A 17,748-nucleotide genomic window follows, 5' to 3' on the forward strand; every position below is an offset into this window, starting at 1 on the left:
TGTTTTTTTGGTGCAGAAAGCACTAAAGGTAGCAGAACTGACACAGTTCCACTTCCTGAGGTGGAGCAAGCCAAGGACTAGTTGTCATGGGGAACGCTACACCATGTGCTCACCACATAGTTCTATTCCACAGTGCCAGCAATACAGAGGAAGGAGGCAGGGGAATGGCAGGCACAGGCTCCGACTAAATAATGGATCTACCACTACAAGAATCTACAGGCCTAAACGTCACACCCAGGGGCACCAGCTGTTACTACAGCCCTTCCCTGTAACAGTGGCAACAGATTAGCCACCCAACCTCCGCGCTACTGGATTAAGGGGGAGAGTAGTCCTTTCCATTTTAGGTATTTCTATGCTGCCCCTCACTCTAGTAGCCAATGCTATTTAGGCATTGCATGAAAAGCATGAAGGTGAAAAGCCTTTGACCCTATAACAATGTAAAGTCACTTAAGGTCACCAGGGCAGTATGTGTAGATAAATGGAATTTCTATTCTTCAAATCCACTGCTAACATTTACAGTGTACTTTATTTTCCACTGGCAAATCAACTAATGGGGTTCTTGCTCCCTGTGAACTATCTCCAAGGCCAACCTGGCTTCAGTAACAAGAGTCAAAAGAATGGAGATTCTTAAAACATGGGGTGACGAAGTAAGGGCCATACTCTGCCTTCAGAAATATGCACACAAAAGTCCCAGAAAATTTGGTGGGAATTACTTCTGTGCATCCCAGGGCAGAATTTGGCCTGTTATCCATCTTTATGTGCCTATCCTTGATTTGCTTGGAACGCAGGGAATGTGCAATCTAAATCCAAAAGGTCAAACAAGGCTCCTTTTTTGTATATATATAATTTATACATCAACTACTAGTATATGCTATACTGGTATAGTTTTTCCACAATTAAAAGAGTAGTCTATATTATAGTTAAATCTCTACATTTAACAGAGTTATATTAAGAAACTATTTACATTCTGTTAACCACAGCCATTAAGCTCATTCTTAAGGGTATAAATATAACCTGCATATTGACCATAATTTATCACAATTTCTTGATTTATAAATATGAAATATGATAGATTAAAGCTTAGTAAGACAAAAATTCTCAACATTTGGAAGGTAGGGGCTGCCTATCTGAATTAATTTGTCTTAATTAAATACAAAAATTTATTCAACATATAGAGCATTATTATTACGTGTGTTTTGTAGCATCTAAAACACCAATCAGGGATCAAGGCCCCATTATGCTAGGCCTTTTACAAACACAGAATTGCATTACATCTATTTGTTATATCTGCTGAGACTTCTTTAGCAATTATAAATATTAGATATTCTTTTTGTAGGTTTGTCCTTCAAAAATTCAGTAAAATATTAAACAAAAAATAAAATTTATTCCTTAATGATACAATACAATTTCAAAAACCATATCAATGTTTTGTATGTGTGCAATTTATCAGTTAGTACAACAAAGAATCGACTGAGACAGAGAAAACTGTTGATCAGGCTGCATTTCAGAAAAATGTCTATGCAAAATGTGTTTTCATACTGAAATCAACTGAACCAGCATTGCTAAAATAGGCCAGTAGAACAAATTCGGCTAGCAACCATTTGCAAAGGTTTTTCATTTTGCAGTTCAGGTAATTTTGCAAAGTCATCAATGGGTTTTTCAACTCTGGCGTTTGAACTCTTTGCAGCAGGGGTTGGCAAAATGTATCTTGCAAGCTAAATGTGACTCTTAGTATCCAACGTTGTGATCCACCTTCTTTCTGATAAACAGACATGGCCAAAACAGACTACTTGCTTCACCATGCAATCTTTCCTCTTGATCCAGTGGAAGGCTGCTGAGATCCAAGATGGAGCACTGCAAGATGGGATCTTTAGTGTCTGTGAGCTACCCCTCCATATAAAAGATGAGGTAAGCTTCAATCTGCTCAATTTTATGCCAATTAGGGGGCAAATCCTTTTAAATTAGGGGGCAGATCCTGATTTAAATGGAAAGCAGTGGTGCTCAGCACTTTGCAGGAGTGGGCCTTATGTACTCCTCATGCTTCAGTGCCAATATGTGACCAACGCAGTCCTGAGCCTAAGTGGGAGTAGTCCCAAACACCACCTCATGAAGTTAATGAGGATTTACATGTCATATAAAGATACTCATTAAAATACACTGCTCATTGGGCCCAGAAAATGGCTATGAGCAATTTATTTTGGTGCAGTCTATCTTAACAATACTTCTTTGCCTGAGTAGTGGTGAGAAAAGTCTGCCTACTAGGGGAAGATACTGTGAAACCTCTTTCAAAAAAACTGTGAATGTAGTTCAAATTGAACTTTTCACAGACTCAGTGGTTGATTGCTCACTTATCTGGGAAATAATGGGTGGGTAGGTGGTTGAAGCCCTGCCTAGCTGAACAATAAGCGAAGTGTGGGAAAGTAAATTCTGGGCAAAGTAATCTTCAAGGATTCTATGGGATGGAGTGAGAAAGAAGCTGGTGGTAATTGATGTAATATACTTGTAGTAATTCAAGGTGTTTCCTGTGCTAATGACTAGGTAACACTTCACTATTTGTACTTTTTCTTATTCATCTTTCTAAATGATTTTGTTTAACCCTAATGAGAACCATTTTTTCTATGGTGTACATATATATTGATCATTTTCCCCCATGAAAATACAGCTGTCTTTGGAATGAAATGTAGAAACTGTTTATCAGCTCATAGTAATTTAGGACAGGAAATAAAGAAGAATACAGTACGTTTCTGCCCCATCCTTTTTTAGGCAACTTCCTATTGTAAGAGACCCCTCCAAAGTATTCCAAATATACTGAGCATGAACCTAATGTCCTCTATCTGATTTTACAGATCTTCTGTAAGTCAGGAGTAACTCAACTGAGGGTTTTATAGTAGTGCTGCGGCATGGGTGTGTTTGGGAGGTAGAAGGGGCATCCACTCAGCTCACTAAAATGTCCCTGGTAATAAGTTTTCTACCACAAAGGGATTAATAAAAGTATTTTACAAATATGTATCTACAAATTGAACACAAATGAACAAAAGTATCTTCCCCACTCTGCACAAAATATATATACATACTTAGCACTTCGATAGTACTTTTCAACTTCATAGCATTTTACAAACATTAATTTTATTAATCTTCACACATACCCCTATCAGGCAAAGAAATATTATCATTCCCTTTTACATGAGGAAAATAAGTCAGGGAGAGGTGAAGTGATTTGTCCAAGATCACAGAGGGAGCCAGTGTTAGAATTGTGTATTTCCTGACACTCAGTCCTCTATTTCAGAACAATAGCTCCCACTTTGCTCCATGGAAAAAGTGAAACTTTACACAGCAGTCGACACAAACACTGAAAAAGTACAAAATAAATGCTCAGACCAAATACCCACTGGATGAAAAAATCCAGCAGAACGCATCTAACTCTACATTATATAAAGATTTAAAAAAATAAACATACACTCAGCAAAATTATCATATTCACATCTTCAGCACAGTGACTAATAATACAGCTGCAGAACAATGATTTAGATTAAAAGAACTATTTTAAAAACTGGCTTCAAAGTAATCGTAAATACTCATTTTGCAAAACAGCACATTTCACTCCAAGGGATATCCCCATGTAAAACCAGAAAGTCTGATTGAATTGTCCGCTCCCACACATTCTTACATGAAGATTCTCACGGTAGCTACTGCAAATTTTTGCCAGGACACTATGATTCTACTTGGCAACGCTAAATCCAAAATATATTGAGTCAACTTCTATGCTCATCTGCGCAACTGCCTTGCCATCAGTGAGGTTACCTGGGTGTAAATGATGGTAGCATCTGATCCAATAAATTTTGAGCCTAGCATTCCTCTCACAAAGGTGTAACACCAGTGAGAGGAGACTCAGGACCTTTATTTCACATTCAGTACACTTTCATTAGAATATTGCTTTCTAAATCAAAAGTTTTCTTGTTATTTGTTCTATATGTTATCATCTCTGTTCTCTCCCTGAGTTACAGTAACCTCAAACTGCCCAATCCTGCAGCCCTTATATAAGCAAAAATCCCATTTGTGAGCATTTTGTGAGCACTTTGTCTGCCCATTGCTATTTTAGAGACTGTTCCTGCACCAGGTGAAGTTAGTGTGAGCTTTGCTATTGATGTCAATGGGAGCAGAATCGGGTCTTGAGTCTCATTGCAATTTTGTTCTGTTAGAAAGACACATACTTGATCCATTAATGAAAAGCAGGATTTCCTCCAGAATTTAGGGGCAAGCCAACAAATTGTCTCAATGGGTATCCCAAAAGCGTACACAGTTAAAAAAAACTAAAACCCCAAATAGCTCACATGGCTTATTTTGGTATTACTGAGTAAGAGGTAAGGTGGGGAGAGACTTTAAAGAAAGTGAACAGAGTGGGGTAAGCAAAAGCAAAGTGTGGTGAGACAACACACTTTTAAGACTTTGGGGAAAACATTTAAAAGTTATTTGATACAATCTCCCCAGATATGTGTTTTCTGTGTTTCAATAATTTGGCCATTTTAGGAATACCTCAGGAATTGAAACACTAACAGAAAGTGTCTCTTGTGTGTTATTGGCTGGAATACAGTGGTTCTGAAAGGGCAGTTAGGATGGACAATCTTTTGTGTTGAATTTCAACTTTTTTTATGAGAATTATTACATCAATATTTGACTTTGTATTTCACTCATAATACAGCTAGATGGCCATTTTGCTATTACTGGAAGCAAATGTTCTAACAAAAATACATGTTAAAATATTTAAAAACATCTTAAGTTGCTATAAATTTTCACAAAAATAAAGTTCAGACAAAATCTGTATCTGGCTATCTTTGTATTTATATATCGTGCCGGTCACCACAGTATCTAGGCACAGATGCTACAGAATACTGCATTTGAGTAAGAAATAAAAAGCCCATCAGTACTTTGCTACTACAAGGGACACTAACGCTTTTAGGATTGGCACAGAAAAATATTTAAGCAATTTTTTTTAGTCAAATTTAAAAACAAAACCAATCTAAAACAGATCCTTTGGTCTCTTGGAAAATCAATCCTTTTACTTCAGGACCACTCTGTGCTCTCCTCGTGCTATATGTGAGGAGAACTCATATCTGTCTTGGCTTCTGTACCCACACATGTTGCATTCGAAAGGATCACGGAATCCGTGGCATCCCATATGAATGGTGAACATCACATAATCCAAAACAAGACACGACAATGGTCACATCTGTAGACACCGATGACATCACCTTCCTTATTGATAACCTTAAAGGCATCACGTGGGCATATGGTTGGGGGCTTGATTATGTCATATGGCCTTGGGAGCTCCTTCAAGGATTGGAGGCCATTGCGGACCTGGGAGGGGATCATTTGGTTTTGATGGTAGGTGTGATTCTGGCGCTCCTCATGGTTGCTATCAGTATCTGTGGAGTCTTGGCCACTGTTGTTGGGGAAAGGCCTCTGTCAGAAGACAAACTTTTGTCTCTAAGGTGGGCATGGCTCTTCTCTGTATCTTGTGGATTGCCATTTGACATTTCAGAGCGGGTGAGTGGTATGGGATACAAGCTGCTGATGACAGGGACCATTTCAGAAGTGGGAGCTGGTGGGGTTTGTACTAGCGGACGCAGTGCTTCTGCTCCAAGATAGCTGATCGCATTATTTATGGCCTGGTCCATCATACGTCCTTGCATCATTTCACTTTCCTTTTCATACAAGAAACTGGAATTGTAATTAATGTCAAAGCTATGTCGCTTCTCACCTACAAGAGAGGAAAGAAACTGAATTACTGAGTGGATTGTAAAAGTATTGAAACTCTAGGATCCTTTTCTAAATAGCAGTAAGCCCTGAAAAGGAAACAGATTTGAATTTAGCTATATGCTCTTTGGGGCAGGGGTGCTGTTTATGTAAGTAAATTGACTTTTTGAAGCAAAAGCCCATAGGAAATGGAGCAATAGAGAAGTTAGTTAAGCAACTTGCTGGCCAATCCATCACTGAGCTTGATAGTTTTGGGATTTAAGGAAAAGAGTAAAATTAGGAAAGCTTGTCAAGGATTAATTTCCTTCATCTTTACAGAAAATCATGTGAAAACTGATTCATGAAAAATAACAACAGGCAAAAAGTCAATTAGTCAATAAACAAAACCCACAGCAGGTCCTTAAGGCTTAGAACATTCCCTCTAGCTCTTTGATCATCTCCTGAGAAATTGTACTCGTCTGTGACGGGGAGGGTAAAACTGGCCACTGTCAGAAAACAGTATACTGGGCTAGACTGAATCTTGGTCTGATCGAGTATGGCTGTTCTTATATTCTTATACCATTCATTGATAGATATAGATATGGATTTTATAAATATATGATGTATTCCCCCCTTTACTCATCTCTTTCTAAATTAAGTAGTTGGAAGGCCCCTTCAATAAGATTACATAGGCATAATTCTGGGACGATTGCACTTAAATCTTTCACATTTCTTTGCATGGGAGCCTCACTTAAGCTTTCCTTTTGCAGCTCTTTTTGTTCTTATTGGGCCTGATTCTCCATGATGTTACTTGGGTGTGAAACTGTAGAAGTACATTGGAGAATTATACCCATTGTATTTTAATACATTAAAATTAACAAGAATTTATGCATATTCCCAACCTAGACCTTGGCATAATGTAGCTCCCTTTGGACTGGAATTGTTTCCTTTTAACTCTGTGAAGGTTCTTGGATAATACAGTATTGGCAGCCATATAAGTAGAGATAATGTATCTTTGGAACATTATATTACATAGGGCTGGATTTTGACTGTCTGTAATGCAGTCACACAGGGAAGCAAAGCCCACCTCTGCCCTGACTATGTTAATGCTGCACACATTGTACTCAGCCAAGCATCAAGGGAATGGAAGAGAGCAGAGGGGCTACACAACTGAAACTCTCCTCATACCCCTGCTAGGAAGGTAGGGACAAGGAAGGTTACTCTGGGTGGAGCCATGGCCCAACCCTTTGGTGTGCCAGGTGCAAGGAAGGAAGAAAGCTGTACTCCAAAAAAGACTGAAGTAACTCTTTTGTGGATGTCTAGAAATAAGTAACTGAATTCTGTGGTTTAAATGAAACTTACAATCTTTCATAGTTAAGAAAATGGACAAGCCTGAATGTTCACATGCAAGTGACTTACAAACATCAGATCCACTAATCTCTGAGTTACGGTAACTTGAATAGTACAGATGTTTATCAGTCACCTGTAGACACTATGACTCAATGTATATGAAACTCACCAGGTTTCACTGCAAAGACAGCAAAACCAGAAGCTCACGTTTTCTTTTATAAAACACTTTTATAAAAAAGGTTAGTGAACCACAAGAATGTAACTGCTTCCAACCCTCAGCAAAACTTGTGATCCAACTTCTATTCAGAGGGAACAACAATGGTATAACACACTTGAATGACTCATAATACCAGTTCTAGACAAATGAAAGGTTTAATCAAAACTGAAATAAAAAAATAACAAGAGCAAAATATACAGAATCTTACTATGAAACTCCTGTTTAAAAGCTCAGCAGTCATTGAAATAAGACATGAAACAAATACCCTGCCCTCTTGTGGTCATTAACATCTGGCACTATGTTTCCCAATAGAGATGTGAGCCCTCAGGTCCTGTTCAAATCCCACTTAGTTAATTCCATTCTGCTTCCCTAAAATTCCATATGATAGTTCAGTTAGACAGAATATCCTACTTCACTCCCCTGACATAAATAGGGATGTCATGTGCTATGCACCTTTAAAACGCTTCCATATTCCACACCATAAACAGTGGTGGGTGAAAAAAAAAAAGGAGGACTTGTGGCACCTTAGAGACTAACAAATTTATTTGAGCATAAGCTTTCGTGAGCTACAGCTCAAGCTTATGCTCAAATAAATTTGTTAGTCTCTAAGGTGCCACAAGTACTCCTTTTCTTTTTTGCGAATACAGACTAACATGGCTGCTACTCTGAAAAGTGGTGGGTGAATGATTCCCATGTATTTATCAGGTTATTAAGTTTGTTAAGCACTTTGGGATTAAAGGTGTTTCATATTAAATAATATAGTAAGTGGAATTATTATTAGATCTCATTATTGAAGGCACTAAATGTCAGAAAAATTAATAAGTGTATATTCTTCACTGCATTTACATCATACCAAATGATAACAAAACATTATAGGCAAACAGATGGAGTTCCACTGGTTTTGTTGTGTTCTAAGTCAGCACCCTTTATTTAAAAGGAGATAAAGGCAGCTCAAACTTTGTCTCATTAAGACAGCAACAAGACAGGGGTGAAAGAAAAGAAGAGTAGATTAAGAAAAGGCAAGAGAGCACGCGAGCAATGGAATAAAGTAAAGAAGATTAATTAGGGCATAAAGTAGTGATACAATTTTATTTATTGCAGCATTGTGGACATTGCAAGAGATTACTGTGAGTTAAGTTGCTATTGCTCCCAAAGGATAGTACCATAAAGTTACTGTGAAACACCAAAGTAAGAACCAAGCCTACATTCTTTTCTACTGTTGACTTACAAAGCTAGCTACTACCATTTAAGAAACACCTTTCCCCAGTTTATCTTTTTCAACTCAGTGCAATGCAAAACTTTCCCCTTCAGAATTCACACGATCATATAATGCAAATACATAGCCAGTTGCTGCTCAGTGATGCTTACTCTATAGCAGTATGCAGATTTTTGTGACATGATGAGGTGTGGACACGGAAAAAGGGAGTGAACCTGCTTCCTGTTGCTCTGCTAACCAAGGCAGGCCATTTTTCATTAGTTACTTCACACAGAGAGCTGGCGGTATTTGCTGAAGTTCAAAACTGTACTAGCACATTTACCACTGGGGAGAAAGATATTTTTAATGCTGCTCTCAAAAAGAAGTAGCACAAAATGTGCCCTATGGGCAGCTGTGTAAACTGGCATAGCTTAATTGATTTCAATAGAGCTACTTTGATTTTCTATTAATAGAGCTACTCTGATATTCTATGATTCTATGATTTACACCAGCTGAGGATCTACCCCAATGTATATTCCATTCAAGAGATGAGGAAACACAAGCATAGTCCCTATTGAGTGCAAGTTTAATTGAAAGGTGTGCCTACCAAGCTATATTCCTATTTCTGGGTATCAGTTCCACTTAAACACAACTAGAAAAAATGGCTAACTGAAATGGTAATTACAAACTGCTAATACTACAAGTTTGTGCACAGAAGTACACATTAGAAATCTGGCAGGAAGATGGGGAGTGGAACATGGAAACTTTTGCCTGAACAGCTGTTCTCCAAAATCCATGGAAAGGCCAAAGCAGAACCTCTGCAACAGGAGCCATGGGGGAAAGTCTCAGGTAAGTTTTAGGAGTCAGGGTATGGTTTGTTCATATAACTGCACATACCCACACAAATTATTTACACCAGTGGTTCTCAACCTGCAGCCCAATGAGCATACAGCTGTGGCCCATCTCAGCTGTGTGCTAAAGGCCGCAGGCTCCAGGCTCCCAGCTGCCCTGCCACACAGCAGGCTCCAGGCAGCTGGCTGCTGCACGGCCCCGCATGGCGGGGCTCAGGGTCCGGGCAGCCAGCTGCTGCTCAGCCCTGCACAGCAGGTCCGGGGTCCTGGGGCCCCACATTGTGGGCGTTGGGATCCCTGCCTCCTGCCCAGGTCTCTACTCCTGGCCCCACTCTGTGGAGGTTGTCTCTGGGCAGAGGGCGCGGAGCATAGGGGTTTGTGCGAGGGTTTAGTTGGGGGGTACTGTGGTTCTCAACCTGCGGCCCAGATACACTTTGTGGGCCGCATATTAAATAGGTTGAGAACCACTGAGTTACACAATGGGGCCACTGCTGGTCAGAATGTGATACTAATCTTTTAGGTTTCAGAGTAGTAGCCGTGTTAGTCTGTATTCGCAAAAAGAAAGGAGTACTTGTGGCACCTTAGAGACTGTTAGTCTCTAAGGTGCCACAAGTACTTATAATCTTTTAGAGCCATTTGCATGATGGGCCAGAATTTGGCCTAAAGAAAGTGTGAGAGTCTGCAGTGTCACGAGAGGAGTAAACAGACAATTTAATTGTTTTTCTTGTCAGTAGACTTTTTCACAGAAATGAGCCTAGGCTGGTCTGTTGGTTTACATCTCCTTATCCCTGCTTCCTGAGGAAATGAAAAATCAGCACCCTTCTGAGAACTCTGTTTCCCAAGAAATCATTAAACTGTCCTGGCAGATTTTTCCTCCTGCACATATAGTTCAAGAAGCAACAAAAGTCAAGTCAAGACTGCAGCTGCAAACATGCCACTCAGGAATAAAAGGGAGTGAGTGACTCATGCTTTTTTCACATATTACCCAACATCATCGCTGTAGTAGAGGTTCTAGAGAAACAGCATGTTTCAGAACTTGATTACTCTACATCACTAAAAGAATGTCCCCAGTGCCCCCAACCTTACCCCCAAAACACTTCTTTATACCACTGTGTCAGCTTGCACTGTTAATAAACTGTATCAATGCAGCATGACAATTGAATAAAAAGGACTCCATCCTGCAAGGTGCTGAGCCAAAGCACTTCAGCTCATGCTTAACATTAACCACATGCTTAAGTTCTAATGAAAGTTCAACACTTGCTTAAGTGGTTTACTTTAAGTAAGGCTTTAAGGCTTAAGTTCTTTGCTTCATTGGGCAAGAGTGTTTAGCACCTTGCAAAATCACACCCCCAATGAATTAGATGACAAAAATCTGAGGCTGATCTCAATACCAAAAAGAAGAGCTAAAGACCCAAGCATTTTAGGAATCACAGTATGACCTGCAAGGCCTAATCCCCAAGGCCAAAATTTTCAAAGCTGGGTACCTAAAGTTAGAGTCCTAATCCATATTTAGGTGCCTAAGAAAAAGCAGTTTGTTTTCTGATGTGATGAAAGTTGACAAATTTCCACTGAAACCAACGGGTGCTATAGGTACTCAGCACCTTTGAAAATCAGGTCACTTTTATTTAGATGTCTAAATTTTTACTTAGGAGCCTACCCTTTGGTACCCAGATTTGAATATTTGGGCCCAGAATTTCAAGAAGCTCCTTAGTACTCCTCTGTGCAGGGTGCAGATCAGACTATATGAAAATGGATTGTTCAAGTTCTGGCAGATTATTTCTATCACTATCCTCTTTCTTTCTCTTTTCCTGTGAGTGTGAATGTAAATTACCACAGAGGCCAGTATTTGCAACAGAAAATGTATATTAAGAAAAGTAAACATCTTGTACCACATATATCCCTCTGGAAAATTTATGATTAAGGCATTATTAGTAGCAATGTTGCATAACTGCAGGCTAATTAAACTCCTGAGCTCAAATGCAACTTCATATAGTGCAAAATAAATAACTATGACCCACAGACAGAGATAACAGCATCAAACACTGCTGAGAAACAGGACCTGCCATCAAACTCAGATATACAAGATTATTTAAAACTATACCTTTGATTGGTTAGCTATTTTAATTAGAATACCACAGTATATAGCTTTTTATTCTCTAGCTACATATGAGGTAAGTATTATTACTAGTACTATATACCCATTTCAGCAGGCTACTTGGCAAAAAGAAATGTGTTTTAAACTTATTTTGATTTCTGCAGAAAACATCAGGCATATTTTAGTACACCAGTGGTATAAACTAGAGTCAAATATTTTTCTGTGATAATTTGTTTATAAATCTCATTTTGAAAGCTCAAGATTCAGTAAAACTGAATGAAATTAAAGTAATTTTATAAACATTCATTAAAGAAAACAACAAATTATCAGACCTTGCTATCTAAGATTTCCAATTTGCCAAACATTGATTTTATAAAATTAAATCCAAAGTAAATTCTATGGAAATGTATTGTGGCCATATTTTTTTAACCAGAGCAAGAAAGGGGTTGACCCTATCATTCATCATTCAGATTCAAATTTTTAAAAAATGACTTTCAAAAATTCAGTAATTTTCTGTCTTTGGGCTCTATCTGCAGTGCCATATGCCTCTGCAAGGAGGTACTGAGCACTTTCGACTTCCATTGACTACGATGGGGGATAAGATACTCAGCCCCTAACAAGATCAAGCCCTCTGATTCTTCCCTAGTAAAACCCTGGTAGAAAGGTTTTCACCACATACAGCTCCAAAACAAAAGCCCCCATAAAATGTATATTTATTAACCATGCAAACACTAACACAAACAAGTACACAAAATACAGTATGAATTCAGATCTATTTGTCATTTACCTAATTGAACAATTTCTCTTGTTTATCAAATACATATAATCAGTAAGTAAAAGCACAGCAGGAAAGCAGAAGTTACCTTATTTAAATACATGATGGACTAGAAAGGGCCCTTCAAAACAAGTACTGCTATTGTACCTGTTGGTTACCAGCCCTCACACAGTTAACTGCTGCATGTGAAAAGACTTTATTCTTACCAATAAATTTCTGAGGCATTGAACTTTTTCGCTTTGCCACGTTGCTCGCTAACCTGTCCAGCACGAGCGCTCTTTCAGTCCCCATCTCTGCTTTGATGTGCCTTGCCTCCACGCTTGCTAGTTTGGAAAATGTGAAAAGAAAACACACGTAGGTTAAAAAAAAAAAAAAAAAAAAAGGAAGAGATGAATGGTTTAATCTCCGGAGTTTGCCACAGTAACTGGAAGGAAACAGTTTGGAGATCTGATGTAAACTTGTTTTGTTGTTTTTCTGTTGTTCTTGTTCTTTGCGTCTTGGGCACCAGTTGCGGTCAGTGGAACCAAGCACAGAAATGCACACAAATCTTGCAGTCTTAAACTCGTGCAGGAGAGCATAACCCATACAAAACCAATATCTTCATTAGCAAGAGGAAGTGTAAAATAAACAGGCTGGACGTGGTTGGTTACAAAATACAGATGGAGATATAAGCCCTGCTCGGCTTTCCTTTTGATTCTGAGTAACACTATGTGACAGCTGCAGACCAATATAATTCTTCAAGACAGCTTAAAAAAAGATATAGTCCCTATGTTATATTATCTAAAAAGCTCAACTATTTTCATAATATTGCTCAGAAACTGGGGTCATTAGTAAGATAACAACAAAGAAACATAAAATCTTTCTATAAATTTTACATTTTTTAAAATAGTCTTACAATACTGTCTTCCATTCCCAATTTTTTTCCAGATTCTAGAAAAAGTCTGTTATCTAGTCTTACATTTTTTCTGCTTGTTATAACTGAAATTCACTGTGCACACTCTATGTATCACTTTCAGTATTATCATTAGATATTCAGAGCTATTTAAAACTATTTAAACTGCCTAGAATTTCTGAAATTTAAGAATACTTGGTGTGTGTCTGTTCTATGTACCATTCATCTAGTGCTGTGGCTCTTGGCCATTTTAAGCAACTTACAATTTCCAGAGTAAGACCATAGGTGTACTAGCCAGGGCCCACTGTCACGCATTCAGCTGTGAATCCTCGCAACCTCATCAAATTATGAACTGGACCAGCCATGACTACTTGTTTGTCACCTCAACCCAGTATTGCCAGTCTCATTCTGATGTTAACTGCTCTAGCCCCCAAATTCTTGTTTTCTCCTCAGGTACAGGTATTATTATTAATGATATGTATTAGAGCACCACTAAGACAATAACCAAGATTAGGATCACACCGTGGTAGAAACTAAACAAACAAATTGGAGACAGACTGTGCCCCAAAGAGCTTACAATCTATATGAACAAGCTGGACAAAAGATGGAAGGGAAGTAACTTGCCCAAGGTCACACAGCAGGTTGGGCTGTGGGATGACCTCACTGTAATGGACAATTTAAATGTTATAATATTTCATGTGGATACCATAAGCTTTGGTATCTTGCCTAGACAGGAGAGAAGTCTTATCATAAATGGAGGATACATAAACATTTCATGCTGCAGACCAATTAAGTGCATTTTATAAAGTATTAGACCTAAATTAATCTATTTGCTAAAAATACAGTAGTAGAAATAATGTAAAATATGGCTGTGATAACAAAAGTGCAATATCATTCTTCTTTAAGCTATTGTGCAGTATTTTTCTGACATTTAAAATAAGTTAAACCTTACATGTTTACTGTTATTGTTATTGATATTGGATGTATTTCAATCAGTACCAACCATGACCCACCAAACCTCAGCCATTTTTAGTTTTCAGTGTTTGTACAGTGTTTTGAAAATGTAAAGTGCTTCACAAGTGTTAAGTATCAAACTGCTCCTGCCATGAAATCTAGCTATATATATGACTCAGAATGGATGGAATAACTGGGTCTGTATCTCCATTGTGTTACTCTGATTTTATCAGGTGTATCTCCATTGATTTACATGATAAATCAGGCCCACAAATGAACACATTCACAGTGTTTTAAAGATAATAATATCTTGCCTTTATATTGTGGTTATTTTTAATCCAAAGGATCACAACATGCTAAACAAACTTAAGAAAATATACATATTATAAACAGAGATCACTATATCAACAGCTAAAATGCAGCTGTCTCTGGGGTGAAAGAGTATACAAACACAATATAGCAGTTGAAGTGAGAAAGTGAAGAACACCAGAATCAGTTGAAACTGCAAGAGAAAGTTAAGTAGGCAAAATTTAATTATCCAAGTTGGATTTTGGCCAGTATCTTTGGGTTAACTCTTGCAAAATGTACAATGGGATCTTTAATGTCAGCTTACATCTCATCCGAAAGGTGTCACAATGAGCAACACAATACGCCCTAGCATCATGCTGGGGCATTTGGTTTGATACTAATTCAGGGGGAAGAGCACCCACTACTAAATCCCCAGCACTACTCCATATGGCACCCTTGGTTATCTTTGGATGTCTCCTATCCAAGTTCTGAGTCATCCTAAACCCAGTAAGCTTTTAATTTTGACAGGATCATTGTACAAGACAGTTTGCTATTAATAATGAAAAGAAACTCAGCAACACACATCTGTCCTGAACAAAAACAAGTTAGGTATTATGTTTTCAACTATGGTCACTTTTTATTCCCAGAAGCTTTTCACTGGAATGAAAAATATCAATGCAAAAGAGGGCACAATAAATACGTGATAACAGTACTGCTTACTTGTTTATTTCTTTCCTATTCACAGCTCTTGGTTTGTTTGCTTTTTCTATTTTCTTTTATTCCTCCTACACCTCTAAGTCTTTCCTAGTATCCTCTCATCAGTTGTTGTTGTTGGTTTTTAATATACGTTCTCAGAGCTACTTTATATATCTATTGGTAGAACTCTAGGAGCAAGAAATGGTGAATACAAGATGTTTCACTCAGCCCAAGACCTATATTGGGAGTTATCCTTAGAATCTTGATGTCATATTGGTTTTATCAATGCCATTTATTTACCACTGATGAAACCTTACTACATTATAGTCTAAAATGGAAGACATGCAACTTCCTGCTGGGTGACACTAATATTCTGTGCAGAGAAGAGACTGCTGAAGAGACACTAAATATTGACCTACATATTATGTTCTGGGTCATCTGGAAATGTCAGTTTTCTAGACTGTTGTGTCTCATGATTTTAAGCTTTTCTTCTGCATGCTAGTATCCCTTTGTTTTTAAGAAACTGCAAAATATATTTTCAACCTCTTCAAAATGTAGTTCTAGAAAAACAATACATTTGTTTCTGTAGCAGGGGCGTACAGGCATAGGCACAGCTGTCCCACACCTTATGAGTGTAGCTCTCCCTGTCTAAAGGCTGGCCTGAGATACTCCCATCTATCTGTTCATTCTTGTCCATTTAATTAATAAAGAATCATGCTTAGCAGTTATGTAGCATTTTTCCTCATCCAAAGTTCACAAAACACTTCTCAAAGGTATCTTTATGTCCATTTTATTGATAAAGAAACTGAGGCTCAAAGAGGAAACGTGTCTTCTAAAGTGACTGCAATTGCAGTTGGTCAGTTTTTGGCCAGTCTTTAGGAATGGAACCCACATCTCCTGACTCCTACTCTGGTATTTTCTTCTCTTGATGTTCCAAGTAGAAACTGTCATTTCAACATGTAGTTAATAATATCATCTAAATACACCAGGCATCTTTTTTTGTTTTTGTTGATTTGTCACTTATTGACCTGGGATGGCTCAGAAGGATCTGGATTTAAATCAGCAACCATCTGAACACTGATTTCTGAATGGCTTGACAGAGGCACAAGGAAATGACAGATGACTTGCCCAAGGTTATATAGAGAGTAACTGAACAGCATGATCGAAAACCTAGATTCTTAATGAAGTTATACTACTTTAGATTGTGATCTTGATATGTCATTCAAATCAAATAATGTTGGCCATGGTTCATCTTTGGATGGGACAGCACCATAAAAATTCCCAAGGATGCTGCAGGAAGTGTTCGAGATTCATTAGGTATTATTCTTCCCTCTGAACCTTTACTAATCAATGCCCTAGCATGGTGTTAGAAACACTGAGGAGCTGTCTTTCAGGTGAAATGTAAAGCCAAGTTTCTGATCATGGCCTTCTATCCAAGAGTAGGACAGTGTTAGCTCTAGTGTCCTGACCATTTTCAACTAAACTCTCCCTGAAGTCGCAATTGGGTATGGCATTCTTCACTTAATGTCTTAGACATCTATGCAGTGCTTATAAATGCTGTTGTCCAGTGTTTGAATTTCACATGTAAGTGTGTACGCATTTCAGTGTTAGTCCTGTGTTTAAAACATTTTGGGATGAAAAGCATTACATACATGTGAGCTATTTTTCATTACTGACCACCGTCTTTTGCTATAACCATTAGATTCATTATATTAATTCTTAAGAGAACATTATCTCTAGAAAGCTCTAGTGTCTACTACCATGCTGTAGAAATAGAGGGAGCTGGTCCTTTTCTTCCAGTCATGAACATTAATATTTTACCATTTGGCCTGTAATGAATTGTTTCCACAATGTGGTCTCTGTCACACTGTGACTATACTTTTTAGTGCATGTGGGCATCATTAGCAAACCCTGAAGTGCTAAATGAAGCTCAAATTAGAGGCATTGTTTCCTGTCACATCTACTGTGTGGTCACTAAATAATGGAGCGTGGAACATAGAGGTGGGTTATTGTGCTAAGAAACGGTGTGATCAGAGATTGTTATCAAGGACAGAGCTAAGTTCTAACAATACCGTTACATAAATCTTTTTTTTCAGCAATATTGTTACCATCCCACATTCTGAGCAAGTACAATACTAAAATGCAATGAGAAATTATTTACAATTTTAAAAGAATGGATGAACTGGAGATTGCTGAAAATTCTCTTTCACTAGAGTTCTGTTTTTTATTTATTTCCCTTTTCTTTCAGTTCATTTGTTTAAATTGTAATTCTACAAACAGTCTGACACTCAACTTTTAAGGGATACATTAGGTTTCCATAATACATCTTGTATTCTGCTGCTGCTGCTGCTATTATTACTACTGTGTTGTGTTTTTTTCCAGTGATCTCAAAGAGCTTTACAAACAATAATTAAGCCTCACAACCTTCTGGTAAGATAGGAATACAATTTACTGCACCTATTTTAGAGAAAGATAAACTGAGGCATTAAGAGGGTAAGACACTTACAGGACTCCCTGTCCCCTGATATTACTTATAACTTTTGGAATTCAACTTTAGATATATGGACTTTGTCCAGGAGTCATTAAAAAGAATAAATATTCTCCAAGCTTTGTAGAGAGCCTGTGTGCCTCAGGAAAATTATGTTTGTGTGTTTGTTTTTAGTTTATTTTTTAATAAAAGAAGGTTAACATTTGCATTTAGA

General features: G+C 37.9%; 1 protein-coding gene across 1 annotated transcript in view; it reads right to left on the reverse strand.

The window, feature by feature from the left end:
- Positions 1–1,364: 1,364 nt before the first annotated feature.
- IKZF3 (IKAROS family zinc finger 3) overlaps positions 1,365–17,748 on the reverse strand; it is a 51,669-nt gene continuing 35,285 nt past the window's right edge. The window contains 4 exon segments of the mRNA XM_038385884.2: positions 1,365–5,202; positions 5,205–5,453; positions 5,456–5,758; positions 12,423–12,539. Coding sequence (XP_038241812.1) covers positions 5,057–5,202; positions 5,205–5,453; positions 5,456–5,758; positions 12,423–12,539 — 815 coding nt within the window. The 3' untranslated portion in view covers positions 1,365–5,056.

Source organism: Dermochelys coriacea, chromosome 27 (genome assembly GCF_009764565.3).
Source record: "Dermochelys coriacea isolate rDerCor1 chromosome 27, rDerCor1.pri.v4, whole genome shotgun sequence".
Taxonomy (NCBI): domain Eukaryota; kingdom Metazoa; phylum Chordata; order Testudines; family Dermochelyidae; genus Dermochelys; species Dermochelys coriacea.